The 17,480-nt window shown below is 49.0% G+C and overlaps 2 protein-coding genes across 9 annotated transcripts in view; one reads left to right on the forward strand and one right to left on the reverse strand.

Annotated features, from left to right (window-relative positions):
* The first annotated feature begins 670 nt into the window (after positions 1–670).
* Positions 671–10,723, forward strand: LAMP5 (lysosomal associated membrane protein family member 5). The gene is made up of 6 exons (XM_027653967.1): positions 671–997; positions 1,273–1,445; positions 1,657–1,788; positions 1,870–1,975; positions 3,247–3,435; positions 9,550–10,723. Exons 1-6 carry the CDS (start codon positions 958–960, stop codon positions 9,726–9,728), a joined length of 819 nt encoding a protein of 272 aa, XP_027509768.1. The 5' UTR covers positions 671–957; the 3' UTR covers positions 9,729–10,723.
* Positions 10,724–14,011: 3,288 nt separating this feature from the next.
* Positions 14,012–17,480, reverse strand: part of PAK5 (p21 (RAC1) activated kinase 5) — a 198,780-nt gene continuing 195,311 nt past the window's right edge. For 7 of the 8 annotated variants that reach the window (XM_027653870.1, XM_027653871.1, XM_027653869.1 and 4 more), the window contains 2 exons: positions 16,902–17,036; positions 14,012–16,286 (listed from right to left, as the gene is read on the reverse strand). In XM_027653870.1, coding sequence (XP_027509671.1) covers positions 16,131–16,286; positions 16,902–17,036 — 291 coding nt within the window. In that variant the 3' untranslated portion in view covers positions 14,012–16,130. The remainder of the gene's footprint in view (positions 16,287–16,901; positions 17,037–17,480) is intronic. The other variant, XM_027653868.1, reaches the window with a different exon arrangement.

Here is a 17,480-nt window from a genome sequence, read left to right on the forward strand (position 1 = left end):
CTTGTCATCCCGCCTCACAGCCCCTTTTCCCCTCAGCGCCGGGCAGGGGCAAACCCCTGTGAGCCCCGGCACAACTGGCACTGCCCCCCCCCATCTGAGGCGCACCTCCGGTGTCACCTCCTCCCTGCTCCCCCAAAACGCCCCGCATAGGCACGGCCGGTGTTGGGTTTTATTCTAATGCACCTTTCTCGGGTTTGTCGGGACCTACGGGATGGTATGTTTTATGTTACAGTAGGTGTTATGGTTTGTCGCGACATCCTAGAGCTCCGGTGTGTCGGTGGCCGCTCACAAAAGGCTGCGGGATTGCTCCTGACCTTGCCACACAAAAATAGCTGCACGTTTCCTTCTAAATTAACACGCGAAGCAGCTGCTCGGCTTCACCGAAATTAGTGACGCTCCGTGAGCAGCCGGCTGGACTAGATATCCCCTCCTCCATCCCCCTGCCCCGCCGGCCTCTCCGGCGGGGACCGGTGGCAGGGGCCTGGAGTGGGGGGGACCCGGCCCCGCTCCCACCGCCGGCCCTGCCCGGGGGAGCGGGGGGCGCTGGGGGTCAGCCCCGCTCCGCTCCAGCCGCACGTCGGGGCGGCCCCAGGTCCCCGCGGGGATCCCCGGCAGCCCCTCCGCGGGGTCCCCACCGCCGGAGGGTGGGAATCCCTCCTCCCCGCCCGGCCGTGCGTACGCCCCGTCCCTCGGCGTGGGCGCCTCCATCAGCTCCGCCGGCATCTCCCCTCCTCCTCCTCCTCCCCGCACACCCACACACTTTCCCCGTCCCTCCTCCCCGCCACTCCGCAGCAGAGTGCTTTTGCAGCCTGACGGCTCCTGAGAAAGGAGGTGTGCAGCTTTTTTTTTTTTCCTTCCTCCTTTTTATTTTTAATTTTTTTTTTCTTTTCTCCGGAGCGGACCCTTTGGGAGGAGCAGCTGCAGCAGCCGCGGCCACGCCGGGACCGAGCAGGGAGGATGGCCGGGGGGCGCCTCCCGGGGCTGCTTCTCCTCTTGCGTGAGTACCGCGGCGGCGAGTCGCGACAGGGAGCCCTGTCGCGATGGGGCAGCCTCTGGCGCTGAGACAGACCCGGCGCTGATCGAGCACCGGTCCCACATCACCGCCATCGGCTGCCCCATCTCCGCTACCTGCTCTGTCGCGACAGGGGCGCCCCGTCGCGATAGAGGAGCTTACTCCATCGGGCTCGGGGGTGCAGGGGTGTTCAGGTGAGCCAGCAGAGGCTTGGGGCGAGGGGCTCATCGCTGCCGGGCTCAGCCCCTCTGTGCCCGCAGACGCCGCGGCTCGCCTGGCCGCCGAGCAAGAAGTTGAAAACCTGTCCGGGCTCTCCCCTAACCCCGAGAAAGACATCTTCGTGGTGCGGGAAAACCGGACGACGTGTCTCATGGCCGAATTCGCCGCCAAGTTCGTCGTCCCCTACGACGTGTGGGCCAGCAACTACGTGGATGTGAGTGGGGGCCGGGGGCGACGGGGTGGCCCGGGGGCTCCCGGGGCTCCGGCAGGACCGGGGATGGCACGGGACGCACACACACATCCGCCGGTACTTTGGGAAAGTCCTGTATCCCCTCCGAGGATTTGCAGCCAGGGCAGTGGGAGGGTCGTGGGTTCCCGGAGGAGCCCCGGGGCCGCCCCCCTGAGCCCCCGCTCCCCGTTTCCAGCTGATTACGGAGCAAGCCGATATCCCGCTGTCACGGGGCGCCGAGATGAAGGGCAAGTGTGGCACTAACGAGTCGGAGCTGGAGCTCTCCTGGCTGGAGCAAGCGTACACCCTCAAACTCTTCTTCCTGAAGGTACGGGCTCCCCCGCACGCCCGGGAGCTGGGGAGGGGGCGCGGCGGCGTTGCGGGGTCCTGACCAGCCCTGTCTCGGCAGGAGGGGCACAACACGTCCCGGGGGCCGGAGGCGTTCTGGAGGCTCAGCCGGATCCACTTCACCTACGACACCTCCGAGCGCACCTACTTCAAGGACGCCGTGAGCCGTAAGCGCCCGGGGGACGGGGTTTGAGGCGGATCCCGGGGGTCTGGCGGGCACCCCGCGGGCTACTCGCCTAAGCACAGCTTAACGGGGAAGACCTATACCCGCCCGACAGAGCCGGGACCAACTGCCGGGTTTAAACGGCGAGCTATTTTTTTTGTGTCCCCCCCCCCCTTTTTTATTGTGTTTAATGACCGCGGTTGCCGTGGGAGGAGAGCCCAGCTCTGCCCGTGTGCTGCGCTGCCCCAGGCTCTCCGGCGGGACCCAGGGCTCGAGGGGGTGGGCGGGGGGCCACCTGAGCTGAAAAAGCTTGTCTCCTCTCCTCTGGGAGACGGTTTTTAAGGTTAATTATTTCCTCGCTTCTGATGATGGTTGAATAGGTGGGAAGGCAGCGGTTTCCCAGGATAACTATGAGATTGACATCAGTATCATACCCCTACACGCCTCTGCACCCAGCAGCCTCCTCTTTTCTTACTGGGTTTCCATTCTTTCGGCTTTCATTTTGTTTTTATTTCATTTCTGCTCAGAAATTAGTTGTCTTGTATCAAAAACTGAAATACTGTCATCTGCAAATCATTCTTCCTCAGGATTTTCAAACTCCAGTGAATAGCAGGCCAAGAGTTTGTGCTGTAAGATACAGTAGATATGGGGCTGTTTTCCCACTGGTGTTTCTACTGTTTGAGTCCCCAAAACACGGTGGTGGCCATGCCTCATCAGCTTCTGCCAGTGTGAAACACTGATTGCTTTTCTGTGCTGCTGGAGGGGAACAAAGGGCTGCAGAAGAGAGGGAGGTGGGAGGCATCCCTCATTCCACCTTGCTGAGCCGCATTTGGCCTTCGTTTGTGAAACGAGCTTGACAGGAAAATATTTTATTGTAACTTATGCTTGGGTGAAATGATCACGTTGTAGTTTCAGGAAAGGTATTATGGCCTGTCTTGCTTTGTAGCTTGGTCCCCAGATTGCATCGCTCCTTCCCACCTGAATTCCAAGTTCAAGTGTGGCCGCAGGAGTTGCTGCTTCCCAAAAGTGGGGAGTACGAGCACAGTCCCAGGCTAAAACTTGCACGTGTGTCAATAGAAGCCATTCCTCCAGCTCCACAGGCCTCAGATCCTACGACAGGAGCGCAGGCGGCGGTGCTGTGGGAGCAGCGGAGTGCGCGGGCGCCGCATTGCGCACCGGCTGCACTCCCGTGTGTTCAGTCCATTGCCTTTGTCACTAAAGTCACCTCAGGCCCCTGGAGACGGGACCTGACCTCTGTTTGTGTCCCTTGGCCAGCCGGGAAGCACACGGCCAGCTCGCACCGGCTCTCAGCCCTGGTCACCCCCGCTGGGAAGTCCTACGAGTGCCAGGCCCAGCAGACCATCTCCCTCATCTCCAGCGACCATCAGAAGTCCGTGCAGCTCCTGCTGTCGGAAGTGCGGCTCCAGCCCTTTGACATCCCCGCGGATTTTGTCTTCAGTGAAGGTAAGGTGCAGGGTGAAGGCAAGTCCTGCGTCCCCAAGATGCTGATGCCACCGTGGTCTTTGGGGATGTTGTGATGTACTGAAGGAATTTGTGTCCCACCTTTATCAGAGCACCATCCCCTCACTCCAGCTCCCTTATCAGTGCTCCCTGCAGTCCCTCCAACCCGTTCCCTGCCTCTGTGGCCCTCCAAAAACCTTTACAAATTCAGCCTAGCTGCTAAATCATGGCCTGTCGTTGCATGTATGTTGGCTTCCGTGAGGACTTGTAGAGCCAGGTTGCCAGCAAGCCGGTCCCTGAGGAGTCCTGCAAGGCTTAGGTGTCTCCTCTGCAGCACAGAAGCTGCTTCAGCACAGGGGGGTTTTTTAGGGCTACTGCACACTGAGGGAAAACCTGGGGCTGTGGTGGCAGGAGATACTTGGGATGCACGTTGCTGGCTTCAGTTTGATTTATGGTCATTGTGAGGGTGAAGGAAGCATAGCAGGGACTTCAGTGAGGTGCCTCATGTGCCAAACACAAGGGATGTCATTCCTCTTCTTGGATTTCTCTAATGGTAATGGTGGATAAAAGAAAATGTAAGTTAAGGCGTGCTGTTTATATCAAAGGGTTGTTCTGGAGCCAGCAGCAGTACTGCCATGGGGCAGCATTCCTGCAGTTTTGCCTGCCTTTATCCTCAGGAACCCATGGTGCTCCTCCTCCCTGACTCCCCCTTGGCTTTTCCATCAGGTTGAATGAGGGAAATGCAAACATACTTGCCTGAATTAGGTGAGACTAGTCCCCATTTTATAGCACTACCTTATCAAATTAGTTAAGTCCATTAGCGTAACAAGATGCAAATAAAATATGTAATATCCAAATCTTTTAATAACGAGCTAGAAAATGGTGGTTTTATTTCCAAGCCTAGCGTTAAAAACGTGGGGCTTCATTATTTTGCATGTGGGAAATACATTAGCACACAATAAAAACCCAGCAGTGACTGCAGAGCCGAGCACTTGCACTCATGACTCGCCTCCTCTCGCCGATGGAGTAAATCCGTGCTTTTACATGTGCTGGCTCTGGCAGAGCTCTGCGTGGCTGGATTACTCACGGCAGGGCCAGTGTAGTATGGAGTAGGTTTTACATGTGGGCAGGCGCTGGAGGCTGAGAAAAGCATATTTAAAATATGCAAGTTTGGACTCTGTTTGAGCTGCTGTGTCTCTGTGATACCAAACTAGAGAAGTCTGAGAGCTCCCAGCTAAAACAACAGAACTCAGGGCTCATTGCCAAAGGAATCTACCTGCCATTTTCATGATATGCTCTTTCCTGTCAGGCGGTAAATTTGTTGCTTTCTCTTTTTTTTTCCTTTGTTGCTGTAGTTTTTTTTCTTTTTCTCCAGGACACAAAGAGACCCTGGTTGGTTTAGCAGTCTTTAACTGTGTGTGGGCAGTTCCTCCTCCGGAGGAAAGCGCAGCTTCTCTCTTGTCAAACTTTGGGGTTTTTTTGTTGTTGCTGCTCTCCTTATTCAATTACCTTTCTTTTTGTCGAATTCCACTGGAAGTTAAATAGCAGAGAGCACCTGGAGAGGGTGGTCAGAAGTGCCTGAGAGGTCATTTATCAGTGAAGGTTCACACAGTCCCCACCAGCCGCGCCGACGAACTTGTCCGCGGCACACGCATGGCAAAACACGATCCTTTGTGGGGTCTGAGAACCACTGCCAATCTTAAATTACAGTAATTAGCCTTCTCCTTTTTGGTTCATTAATTTCCCATTAGGTAAAATTCCTATTAATTATGAACAAGCTACAGAACACTTTAAAATATTTTAGAATAGGGAAAGAGACCCGCTAGAGCAGAAGAATCGCCGGGATGCAGGAGGGTCAGGGCCCTTTCACCACAAAGGAATGGGGGAAAGGTTTTTTTCATTAGTCCTGACACTGTTCTGCCAGGGATAGATTAAGAAGCTTATAGGGAGTGATTGGATTGCTTTTAATTTTTTGAATGCTTAAACTCATGTGCTAAAGTATCATTTTTCTTTTTTTTTTTTTTTAAAGACACTGCTTCCAACCTTCACAAATCCATGTATATATATTTATTTTATGTTTTTCAATACAGAAGCAGCAGAACATTTTTTTTCATTCAGAGCTTGGTAATTTATTTTTTTAATGGGGAAAATGTGTATATATTTTCAGCTTTAAAGATGAGTAAAAAAGATGAGCTGGATCAAGAGGGGGTGAGGAGAATGTTTAAACTGACGAAAGAACCCCAGAGAAATTGCCAGCTCTTTTGATTTTTATATACATACATGCAAATGTAATGCATTATGGTGGAAAATACAAAGGGATACAAAGGCTGAGAATTAGAGACTGGGATCCTGGGAGGTCTCAGCTCGGTCTCAACTCTCTCTGAGCCAAGGGCTACATTTTCCTGAAGGTCCTTGGCACCAAGGTGTGCAGCCACATTTAAAAACCCACATATTTCTTTTTTTTTTTTTTTTTTTTTAAAAAATCTAATTATTTACAAACACCCACCTCAAAATCTCAAAAATCCATCTTGTCATGCCCATATATAACTGGCCCGTTTTTTCCATCCACTGGACAAATCCCCGTGCCAATCCTCAGGCTGGCATTTGTGGCTCCCTGGAAGGCGCCGTGTGTTTGTTGCTGCTGTTTGCTCTGCAGCAGGATCTGAAACAAGAAAATGGGCCTGTGAGGTGGTTTCGTAGCCCTAGTGCAGAAATTGGACGAGCACTCACCATAGAAACAGTGGCAGTGCGTGAGCCTGGTGCTGCAGCACCAGAGAACAATGAGCAACGTACCTAAACGCCTCCTTTGTATCCGTCTGCAGCCCGTGCTCCGTGGGGCTGGGACCAGGGACTGAGGGGTGGCACCTCTTGGGGAAAAAGGGGTGGCCTGGCTGTGTTTGGGATGTGGAAGAACTCCAGCCTTACCCGAACTTTTAAGGGAATTACATTTGCCAGGGACCGTTTTGCTTTCCCGGACCGAGGGTAGATCCCATCGGTTTGGGAAATGTTGAGATCCCTGTGACCTGGAGCAAAATATGGCTGAAAATTTACCAGAAAGAACCGTTCTCCTGCAGGATCATTGATTTAAAAATAGATAGCAGTTCCCAATGCAGTGGTGTTTCATTTGTCGTGCATAACCAGCCCACCTGCCCACACTGTTCTTGGTGGGGTTGAATGTCTGAATCTGTGTCTGCCATGAACTTCATGCAAACCCTTCTCCCCTCCTGCTCCCTTTTTGCCTTTTCCTTTGCTGATGGACCAGGAATGATACCTTCTGCCTGTCTCCCCGCAGTGTTGTGCACCTCAGTGCCTACAGGGTGAAAAATGCTGTATAAATGTTAAAGTACGTCGTTACAAATGTGAAAATGTTTTTGTTTGTTGCAAAATGGCGCGTTTTAACATTATACTCATGTTAAAATACAAAATTCATCTTCCTAGCAGTCAGCACCTGGAGAGCCTGAGTCCTGCTGCTGGTGTGTTTGTGCTGAGTACTTGCCAGTACCTCTGTGCTGGGTGGCCCCCAGCCCCATTCCCGTTCTCCCTACAGTCTCCAAAGAGCCCAAAAGGGACGCCTGGTGGTCTGCTCCAAAAGGAGAAGGTGGATGTGTGTGGGGAGGAGAAGGTGCCGGGGAGGCAGGAGGCAGCTGGTGTGCAAGGCTGCCTGCTCTACCTGGGGTGGTGCAGTGGGTCCAGCTGGGGAGCAGCATGTTTGGGGGTTAGCTGCTGGAGACTGCCAGCTTTGCTTTGCTTTTTCTTTTTTTTTTTTTTTTTAATCCTCTTAAAAAAGTGTCAGGATAAAGAACTATCTTCCTTGGCTGCTTGCAAGAGTTGACACCTTTTTGAGTTGTGACTCAGACACTTAAATACAGCCGTGGCTTTCTGTGGGCACCAGAGCTCTGGCCACATCCTCTGGCATATTTTGTGCTCTGCAGCCAGTTTGCTTTGGCAAAAGCTGGGGGAATTCAAATGTTACGAGCAGGTGCTTTGGAGTTGGGTCCACCACTGCATTACAGCACTGCTGCTTTGCCTTCCTCACTGGCTGCAGACCCTCACATTCACCCCATCCTCCTGCAAATGCAGCATCACCCTCGGGTAGGAAAAGGTGCATGGGCAAACCTGGTGTGTTTGAGCTGAGTGGAATGCCCTCAGTTGGGTTTACAGCAGGCTGCTTTCCATCTTCTGTAGAGTTTAAGCTAAACCACTTTCAAAGCAAAAATCAGAGTCCAGCTGCTGTGAATTCCTCCTGCTAATTGGCACCTCAGCACACCCTGGCCTCTCAGGCTGACTGTAGGTGTGTACACAGGAGCTCCTCTAGCATGGACCCTTCCCATGGTGTTGCTTTGTATCCACACGTGGGCAGCGGGGCTGTGGGGTTGGAACACCCCTGGCCCCGCAGCTCTGCCCCATGTGTGGCTTTTCCTGCAGTCAGCTCAGTCTGTTCGTGTGTCTCTGTGAGTTTGGTCAGGCCTTAGCATCCTAAACTGGGAAGAATTTCATAAAGCACTAGAAACCCAACTTTAGGAGCTAAATAATAATAATCAGGATTTTTTTTCCCCCTCCATTTTCCTTACTACAAACAAACAAAACCCCTGCATTGCAGCAACTGCTGAATCGCCTCTACCACAGTCCTGGTGATTAATCACTCCTCTGGTGAAACTGTGAGCAACTGGAACCGAAAAGGACATTTTTTTTGTTAGACTACATTTCACTTTTGCTTTTTTTTTTTTTGTTTCACTCCTCCAGCCTGGTGCTGGGAGGAGGCTCCGCTCCAGGACGCACTGGAGCTCCTGGAGGTGCTGGCACTGCTGGAGACAGGTCCCTGCTGTCACCTCCTGCCTGGGCCTGGGGGGGGGTCTCTGGGTTTTTCCTGCTCTTTAACACGTGACATTAGATTTGCAGAGCATTTGCTCTTCGTGGTTATTGCAGATCTCGGTGTCCTGCAGTGAACTGCCTGGGGAACCCATCTGGACAGTCTTTAGTGAGGGCAGGAATTTGTGGTGCCCTTTGTATTTGCTCATCTAACACTCAGCCTTTTTAGTTTTCCATTCTTTTTTTCCCTAAAGTTTTCATTGTTTTCAGCACATTTCTAATACTATGAAGAAGACGAACCAGGGGCCAGAGAACTGGCCCTCTTGTACCACATAACCTTTTTTTTCCCCCCAGAGTTAGAATTTTTCTTCTTTTTGTCCTGGTAGCCCCACCTTGGCAGTGTGGGCTCTGCCTGTCCGTCAGCACGGAGAAGCAGCAATCCTGTGGGGAAAAAAGTACATCGTGCTCCTGTCAGTCAGGCCTGCAGTAGACTCTGGAAGTGTAAGGGAACTGAACTGGGATTGCCAGTGTAATGTGTTTCCTGACCTTGGTGGCCTTTACAAGCGCAATAGAAAAGTGTTTTTGCCTTGTAGCTGTGGTTATTAATATTTTCTAGAGATTTATCAGACCATGGCAGAGACTCATCAACCAGAGGGAAGAACACTGGGGTGCTGGTGTTGTTTCTGTGAACAACACGGGGTGCCAGGATGCTGTTTGACCACAGACACACATGTTGTTCTGCTGGGCTGGTGAACTCCCTGTGGGGAGCACACGGAAAGGGGAGAGCGATGCTCTTAAACCTCTGCCACCGTGCAGATGGAATGGGGAAATCTCTGAATGATGTGCAGGGCAAGTCTGATGAACGATTAAAATCTGAGTGACGTTGAGACCTCATGATATCATATTTATAGACTCTATAATTAAATGAGCAAAGCAGATCTTCAGCCACAGTCAGGAGATACATACTTTTGCTGTCCCATTCCCAGCAAGGCCACTGATGTGTGGTAGAGAGGTCTGAACAGGAGCTTATGGGCATAAAAGTGGTTTTTTTACACTGCATGGCTGGTTTGATAGATGTTACCTCTGCCTCCCTCCCTGCGTTTACTGTGATTTCACTTTCCTCCAAAGCAATTGATTTTCTCCCTGGGGCTCCAGTGATGGTTCTGTCGCTGTCTCTCCTTGCTGCTGCAGCTGGTTTTGCTCTCTGATAGAGCTGTGACTCCAAGGAGATCAGTTGGCCACTGCAGCAGTTCAGATTTGCAGGGTCTCATTTGTAGCTCTCTTTTCCCTTTTTCCCTTTCCCTGCAGAACACAAGTGCCCAGTGGACCAGAGGGAGCAGTTGGAAGAAACCCTGCCTCTGATTTTGGGCCTGATCCTGGGCTTGGTGATCGTGATCACCCTTGGCATTTACCACATCCACCTCAAGCTGACAGCCAGCCAAGTGCAGATTCCTCGGGACAGATCTCAGTACAAGCACATGGGATAGGGAGCAGGATCGAGCAACCCGAGTATTCATCAGGTAGAAAAAGCAAAAGCACTTTTTTTCCTGTGGGTGAGGAAAGGTTATGGGGGGGCAAGAGATGGTATTCACAGCACCTCATGGTGAGCATTTCATGGGGACACGCAGGTCAGGGCCGGGCCTTCACTCAGTCAGGGCAGAGTCTGTAAGAGGACTCGGTGTCTGATGTGAGGTGTCTGTGGCAGTAGGTGGTTTGAATACCTTCTTAAGCAGCTGGGCTGATCATCTGGAAACAGAAATGCTTCACATGTCAAAGTGTAACATTGGGAGCAAAATTAGCTTTTTGTTGTTCTTTTTTTTTTTTTTTTAACCTCCCCCCTGCACTGCTCTGGGAAGTGTTGAGCCCTCTCTGCTCCTGCCCGTGCAGGGAGCAGGGCTGAGGGACAGAGCCCCTTCATTCAGGCCCTTTAATGAAGGGACTCAAACCACATTCCTAAGTTTGCACCCATGTTAAGGACAGCATGGAGGCAAATACAGGTGTGTTTTGAAAAAAAAAAATTAAAGGTCAGAACCTGGAGCTGATATTAACTGGAGTAACTCCAGTGGAGCAGATCAAAGTCAACTGTGGAGCTGACCCCACACTTGAGATCGAGTGAAGAAAGTTTGTTTTTGCTTCTTGAGCCACATCTGAACTCAACTTTAAAATAAAAAAAAGTTAAAAAAAAAAAGTATTGATACACAAATTATAAAGTGCCGTGCTACTGCAAGTCAACTGAGAAATGCTTCTGGCTGGACATCCTGCACGTATTGTGATTGTTGTTGAGATGTTACATTGCTACCTGCAACTGATATTTTCACAACAAAACAAAAAAAAAAAGAAGAAAACAGTAATGTTCAAGTTACTATGCAGATTATTCAGGTATAATCTAATGTAACAGAAAAAAATATAAGGGAGTCCTCGAAATCTATCCTTAAATGTAGACAATTTTTAAAATTAATTAAAACATGTACATATATAATAACTTGATTTGCCTTCTTCTTTTGAGATGATGTAATGCTTCGTCCTAACTGCAAGATACCTCATGGAATCAGTGCAAATATACATCTTGCTGAGTGGATGTTAAATGTAGGATTTATTCTAGCAGGAGTTTTGGAGCAGATGGTTTGGTGAAGACACAGTGGTGGTTCAGTATTCTGTGATTTTTTGGTTATTTTTAATATTACTCTAATTTCTTGGTTGCTTTTCTTACATGTTTTGTGGGCAATGATGTTTCACTCCAGTACTGTCCAGTCTCCAGTGAAGCCTTTGACTTCCCTCAGCAGGAGTTAGTCCAGGCCTTGAGTTAACTTAGGGTATGCAAAATACTTTCTTGTTCTTTAAGCTGATTTGATCCAAGCAGTGATTCAGACAGACTGTCCTCTTTCTGCTTAAACCCAAATAATAATCAAAGAAAAATAGTAATTTCAGTATTGTGAAATGTAAGAGGAGAAACTTCACTGGCTTTTAATGCTCCAAAATTTACAGGTTTTTTTGTTGAAGGTGGATGCAGCACAAGCCTTCCTTTAGTCTTGTCTTACTCCTGGTCTCATTCCTATATATTATGCTTGGCTTTTTTTTTTTCTCATTTGGATTTAAGAAGCAAAATTATTGTGCTATTGGTGCTTGTGGCTTTGCCCTTTTCTTTTAACACTCCGGTGAAAGTGTTCTGGGCAGGCTTTTGGCTGACCAAGTGCCACTGCCTACAATGAGCTAATTATTAAAAAAACGTTGGTTTAGAGGCAGTTAGAAAAAGCCAGAGGTAGCAGGAGGGAGAATAAAAGGATTAAAGGTTCCTCCTCAATAGAGAGGAGCCACAGTTATCAGCTTTGTCCTGCCTCACCCTTGTCTGCCCTCCAGCCAGAAAGGCTCTCCCAGCCAGCTCCCATCAGCCTGGCACATCTGCTCCTGTATTTGACATCCAAAAGAATGATGGGATAAAAAAAAAAAAAAAAAGAAGCAAACAGCTGAACTGCAGATGCCAGAGGAGCCCCTCCATGGTCGTTTGTCTCCCGAACAGCACATTGTGACTGGGTGGCTGCAGGAGCGGGATATTGGGATGGCCCCGTGTTTGAAGGCAGCGAAACCTGGGGCTTGGCTGAGCTGCCAAGTGTCACTGTAGGAGAGGCAGTGGCTGAGGGATGGAGCTGCTGGCTGGGCATCGTATCCCCAGGGTGGTTTGGGAGTTTGTGGCTTGCTCAGCTAAAGCTGCTGGTGGGTTTTAGCCTTTAGCCCTTGTGCGTCACGTTGGTGCTTCTCTCCCTGCAGAAGGTGAGCGAGACCAGCCTGGTGTAACTGGGAGATGCTCTCAAACATCTCAACATGTGGTTAAGGTGGAAAAAATGCTAATTTATGGTCAACTCTGCAAAGTGATTTTAATTCACCCTGCAGTGACCCTGTGACCACCCTGACAGGGTCACAGCAGGGCAGCTCACAGGAAGCTGTCCTTGCCTGATCCCGCTGCTTGAGCCCTGGCCAGTGCACTGAAGTGGTGGCATTGGCCAGTGGCTGACCCCCCAAAAAGCTGGTGCAGCTCCTGTGACCCTGTGCCTACAAACCTCAAGAACTTATGTTGCTTTTCATGTCAGATGATGGAGGTTTCCCCTGGCATCCCTTTCAGGTGGAGTGTGTCTTTAAGCTATTAGTTGCATGAATACAGTAATTATTTTTGTTTGTTTTCTGAATTGACAGCAAATAATTTTTTTGTTGGGATGAAATGTTTTTCCCTCTCTTTTGGGGGGAAGAAGGGAAATACAAACAATAATTTCAGCTCACTGGCAGTCTGTGCCCCAGACTGATATATGTTGTATAAAGAAAGTTATTTAGGATGTTGGGTGAAAACCCTTTGAATATTTTAATCTTTTCCATTCTTTTCTTAATATTTACTGAATTTGATCTGAATTTTCCACTGCTTAAGGCTTTTCAAGCCTATTTATGAAAAAATTATTTATGAGGTTAAAACAGCTGTCCAGCTTCCCTCCTGCCCATTCAAGCTACAGCAGCATCTTGAGGATGGCAGCACTTTATTGTGATTTAATTTTATATTTATTTTTCATTCATTGATGGCTGCAAATTGAACGCTTTGCTTTATATAGATGTTTATGAACACACCAGTTCATGGTGGATAAATATAAGAAACTTATCACCCTACTGAGCTCTTTAAGGACCTGTAATAATTAGGCACTTACTAAAGCAGCTGCTAATGACTTACCAAGTACTTATGATTAGAACTTTAATTATAAATTATTGATGTATTGCTGAGGAGGGGACTTACACAACCAGCAAATGTCCCTGCCTCTGCTACTGAAATGATGGGGATTTGTGAATGCTTTTAGAACTGTGACCTCAGAAAAAGCCATCATTCCTTAGTGACAGGTGGGAATAAACTCCCTGGAGTACCTGGACATACGTGGAGCTCGGCATCAGCTTCAGTCAACTGTGCAGCCCAAGGTAACAGACCGTGGTTATTCCCTGCTTTTTGCCCAGCTTTGGCTTTGTTTGAAGTGCTGAGGGTGAAACAGCCGAAGTTAAGATTTCTTGTTTGTTTGTTTGGGGTGTTTTGGTTTTTTTTTAGGTGATGGCTAATGTATCTTGAAATATTTACTGATGTCAGCAACCAAAAGTAATCAAGAGTAATATAAAAACCTCATTTATAAGACTTAGAGGTAGCAAATAACATTGTAGCTTTATCAGCTGACTGGTGCTGCTGGGGACACTGGGAGGAATGTTGTCAGTAGGCGTGAGAGCTGAATGGTTGTAAGCCAAAAATTAAGGATGTGTAAGGCCAAAAAAAAGGGATTATTTAAGAGGCAGGGAAAGCAAGATGGAAATGTTCCAACAGGGACAAGTCCTTCTGGAGAACTTCATCTTGCAAAGGTGTATGGGTGTGCTCATCGCTTCTCAAAATGCTCTGTACTGTCTGACTGACCACAGTCTGGGTGTTTTATTCAAGTGCTGGCTTTGCCAACTCGTATTGAAACATGGGTGTGGATTTTTTCTATGTTTAGAGGAGAATTGTTTATTTTTCTGACACAAGTATGTGTGTGTACATGGGTATGTTTGGGGAGGGGGCCTCTCAGAATGGTGAAATTACAGTATCTTGGTTTGAAATGCCTATTTAGATGTGCTTGGGTAAGTCTTTTTTTTCCCCCCCCTTAATTTTGGGTGAAGGAAAACTTTTTTTCTTATTTGCTTGGCCCACTATTGTGGTACTGAGTCAAATTTATAAAACAGCAAAAAGGCACAGAAGAAAAAAACACACTGAAACTTCAAGTGTTTATTAATTAATTTATTTAACTTGCATGTGCATTTGTCTCACCAGTAGCTGGTGTTCACAAAAAAAAAACCCTTTGAAATCGACAAAACTTTCAGTAAACTTGATGAACACTGTTTAAAGTATCTAATGATAAGAAAGTTGCAGAAAATTCTTCACTTGCACAGCCTAAAATGTGCTGAATATTGAAGAAAAAAAACCCCCCACCAACCCCTTTTTTTTTTTAAATTTTTTTTTTATTCAAAGATGGTTAAAAAAGTTTAACTTTTGTGGCTAGTTACTACAGTTGTGCCTGTATGCCATTGCCTGGACTGGTGCAGCCGGTTTTCCTGAGTTGTCAAGACTACAAAACAGACCCCCTGGAAGGCTGTGGGTGCTGCTCTCGGCCGGGTGGGCACCGGGAGCGTGTCTGCGGCGGGGCGGCGGGAGCCAAACACATTTTCTGTAGTGCCCTCTTAAAATGTGCAAACAGGGTTAAGAAGAGAAAGCAGAGGGGAGGGGAGTAAGACACACAGATGTGAGAACATCTATTCAATGTTCCAGTTCATATTTATCTCCCTTTTTTTTTTTTTTGTTTAAATTGCTTCTCTCCCTTCAAATATTCTTTTAAGGGCAGAACTAAAGGAGCTTTTTTATTATTGGCAACTCTTTTCTCCCAGAGGAAGATCTTTAAGCAACAGCTCCTGCCAGGTTTAGATGTTTGGTTATAATTTACTACAATAAATAACAATTAATTTATCAACTATGAAACTCCATCATAAGAAAGAAACTGCTTTTTCACAAAGTTGGCTTTGTGGTTCCTTAAAGATACTGTAAAATGAGGTCAGTAAGAAAAAAAAAAAAACAACCAAACTTGAAAAACATGGCTTTTGTATCATACATAATTAAAAAGATCTAATCATTAATAAATAAAAATCATTTATCATTGAAATAATTATGAAGCACTTCTAAAAATTTTAAAGGCAAATCTATTTAGGCCTACAGATAACATGCAAAGTCATCCAACAAATAACACAAAATTGTACCGTAGTAGTCAACTGTTGCATCAACATTCAGAAAGGTCTGGACAGCAGCACAACTTCTCCTCTCTGGCAAACATCTGGCAGCACATCCCACAGGTCTGCTGGAGCTCCGGGGATCCCACTGGGTGATCCCCTCCCACTGCCAGAGCTCAACAGAAACAACAGAGGCTTTTGTGGTGGCAAAACTGGCCCGGTGGTGGCATAAAAAAAGGGCTGGCCCTGGCCTGGGCTGACCCTGGAGCAAAGGCAGGCCGGATGCGTTGGCTCCTACCCTGGGAAAAGGGGAGGGAAACCCAGGTGACCACTCACATTCAGCAGCAGCTCTGCCACTGTGTCACGGGGAGGGCGAGTGCCCAAAGCCAGGCTGCCAGAGCGCCCACAAACATCACTTATCCTTGGCTCTTCAGGCTGCCGAGAGGGTGGGATGAGCGCTCTCCTCACCCCATGGGAAATCTGCAAAACCTTACAACTTCGTAAAGGTGGTTGTGGGCTTTTGTTTTTTCTTTTTCCTGTTTTCAAAAGGGTTAAAAAAGTAGGAAACTTTAATCTTCTCAAATTCTCGCTAAGGTAACACTTATTACTTCAACTAACACAACAGTTACATGACAAAGTACTGCAAATTATCAAAACGGACTGTACAGAAAATTACAAACTCGTTGCAAAATACATTGCGCTGCTATGACCGAGATAAAAAGTGCTTTGTTTCGTCAGAAAAGTGTTCTTCTGAAACAGAAGTGGCGTAGCCTGCAGTGAAATTCCGGTGTTTCGCTCTGGCTGTGCTCTCCTCGTTACCTTTCCAACCTGTGCATTTGGTGCCTTCTCCCTGGATGGTGGGAACACAGCAGCGCTGGGGAGCGATGGTCTATGGTGGAGCGTGGCCTCCCAGCTGGGACCAGGATCACTCCCCTGCCCCTCACACACAGGGAGCATAGAGAGCACTTCCTTGGTTTTTTTATACACTGCATTATTTCAGCAGGGCTGGTTTTCCTTCACAAGGTTTTACTCCTCCCTGCCTGCAGTTCCCACACAGCTGCTGGCATTCCCACATGGCCGTTATCCAGACTCTGCACTGACCTTTTCCCAAAAAGCTGCCGGCTTCAGCGATGCCTGTGTTGCCTCATGAGGGGCACAATGCAAGAAGGGGGCCCAGCCAGTTTGAGGAAGGGGTGTCTCAGCAGTTCCTGTGCCGTGGCTCTCTGCGAGGGCTCCCGCACCAACATCGAGTCCAAGAAGCCCCGGAGCACTGAGGAGACCTGGAACACCACACTGGTGTTAGGGGTGGACAAAAACATCCACTTCTGGCTGTGTGCACACTGCTTTTCTTGGGAAAAGGGACACAGTGATTCTGCCTATGGTAACAGCTGTACTGAGCTGAAGGGCTGTGTCTCCTACATGCTGCTCATGCTGAAACCATTTGGGTATCAGTAGGGTGCAGAAGAGCAGCCCCTGCACAGCTCTACATGTGGGGGGTGAGAAAAGCATAATGTGGGGTGAGGGCTCAGGCCTGAAGCACACCCAAAATGGGAGGTGCACACAGGCTTTGGCACTGGGTGTGGATGTGCCAACCTACCCACAGCAGGGCTGATGTGCCAACTTGCTCTGGTCCTGGGGCAGGTTGGGAAGCACAGGGAACATGAGGCTCTGCCCAGCTCCCTTTGCCATCGCTGCAAAAGCCAAGCCAGGGCTGGGCACAAACAAGGCTACGGCTGATGGCTTTGGCCTCACATCCTCCCCACACAAGTCCTGTGTATGACCCACTGCTCCAGGTGGGACCTTAGAAGTTATCAGCTGGGCACTCAAATGTGTGCCTATAGTGTTATTAAACATGTCCCTGCTCAACGCCCTCATCACCTAATGGGAAGTCTGACCTTGTGCATGTCCTTCACCCGGGGCGGGAGGTTGTCCCGGATCCGGCGCATGGCCTGCAGCGGCGGCTCGTTGAAGTACGGAGGTTCCCCATCGATCATCTCTATCACCATGATGCCCAGGGACCAGATATCCACCTGGAACACACAGGCTGGTCATGAACACTGCTGGTAATGCGGGGGGGACCAACAGGCTCAGCACTGGGGCTCATGCAAAGCTTGGAGATGGTTCATGCTGCTGTCTGTGGCCAGTCTCAGCCAGCAGTCTGGTGAGCCATCACCATAAATCTTTACCCAGCTGATAATGCTCTTGCCGTTTGAGCAGTAAGTGATGGATGAAATGGATTAGCAGTGACTTACAAACCCAGGTCTGCAGCTGGTTTAGGTGCTGTCCACTGGAAGCCCTGTGCATTGGAGAGGCTGCACCCTCCTGCCCTGCATTCCAGCTGCCCTGACTGCAGCCCCTGACTGCCCACCCCAGGCTGGCTCTGCAGTGCTGCAGCCAGTGGGAGAGCAGAGCACAACTCAGCTGCTGTGAAATCAGTTATCCTGTGTCCCCCGAAGCTCAAAACCAACAGGAAC

This window comes from Corapipo altera, unplaced genomic scaffold, assembly GCF_003945725.1.
Source record: "Corapipo altera isolate COAL_440 unplaced genomic scaffold, ASM394572v1 70, whole genome shotgun sequence".
In the NCBI taxonomy this organism is placed as follows: Eukaryota; Metazoa; Chordata; class Aves; order Passeriformes; family Pipridae; genus Corapipo; species Corapipo altera.

What these genes read in the sequence shown, in the direction of transcription:
- LAMP5 (XM_027653967.1), top strand. Translation starts at nt 958, where the DNA reads ATGGCCGGGGGGCGCCTCCCGGGGCTGCTTCTCCTCTTGC. An exon ending in GGGCCAGCAACTACGTGGAT is followed by an intron (nt 1,446 to 1,656) that starts GTGAGTGGGGGC and finishes CCCCGTTTCCAG; the next exon opens with CTGATTACGGAGCAAGCCGA. An exon ending in CTTCAAGGACGCCGTGAGCC is followed by an intron (nt 1,976 to 3,246) that starts GTAAGCGCCCGG and finishes TCCCTTGGCCAG; the next exon opens with CCGGGAAGCACACGGCCAGC.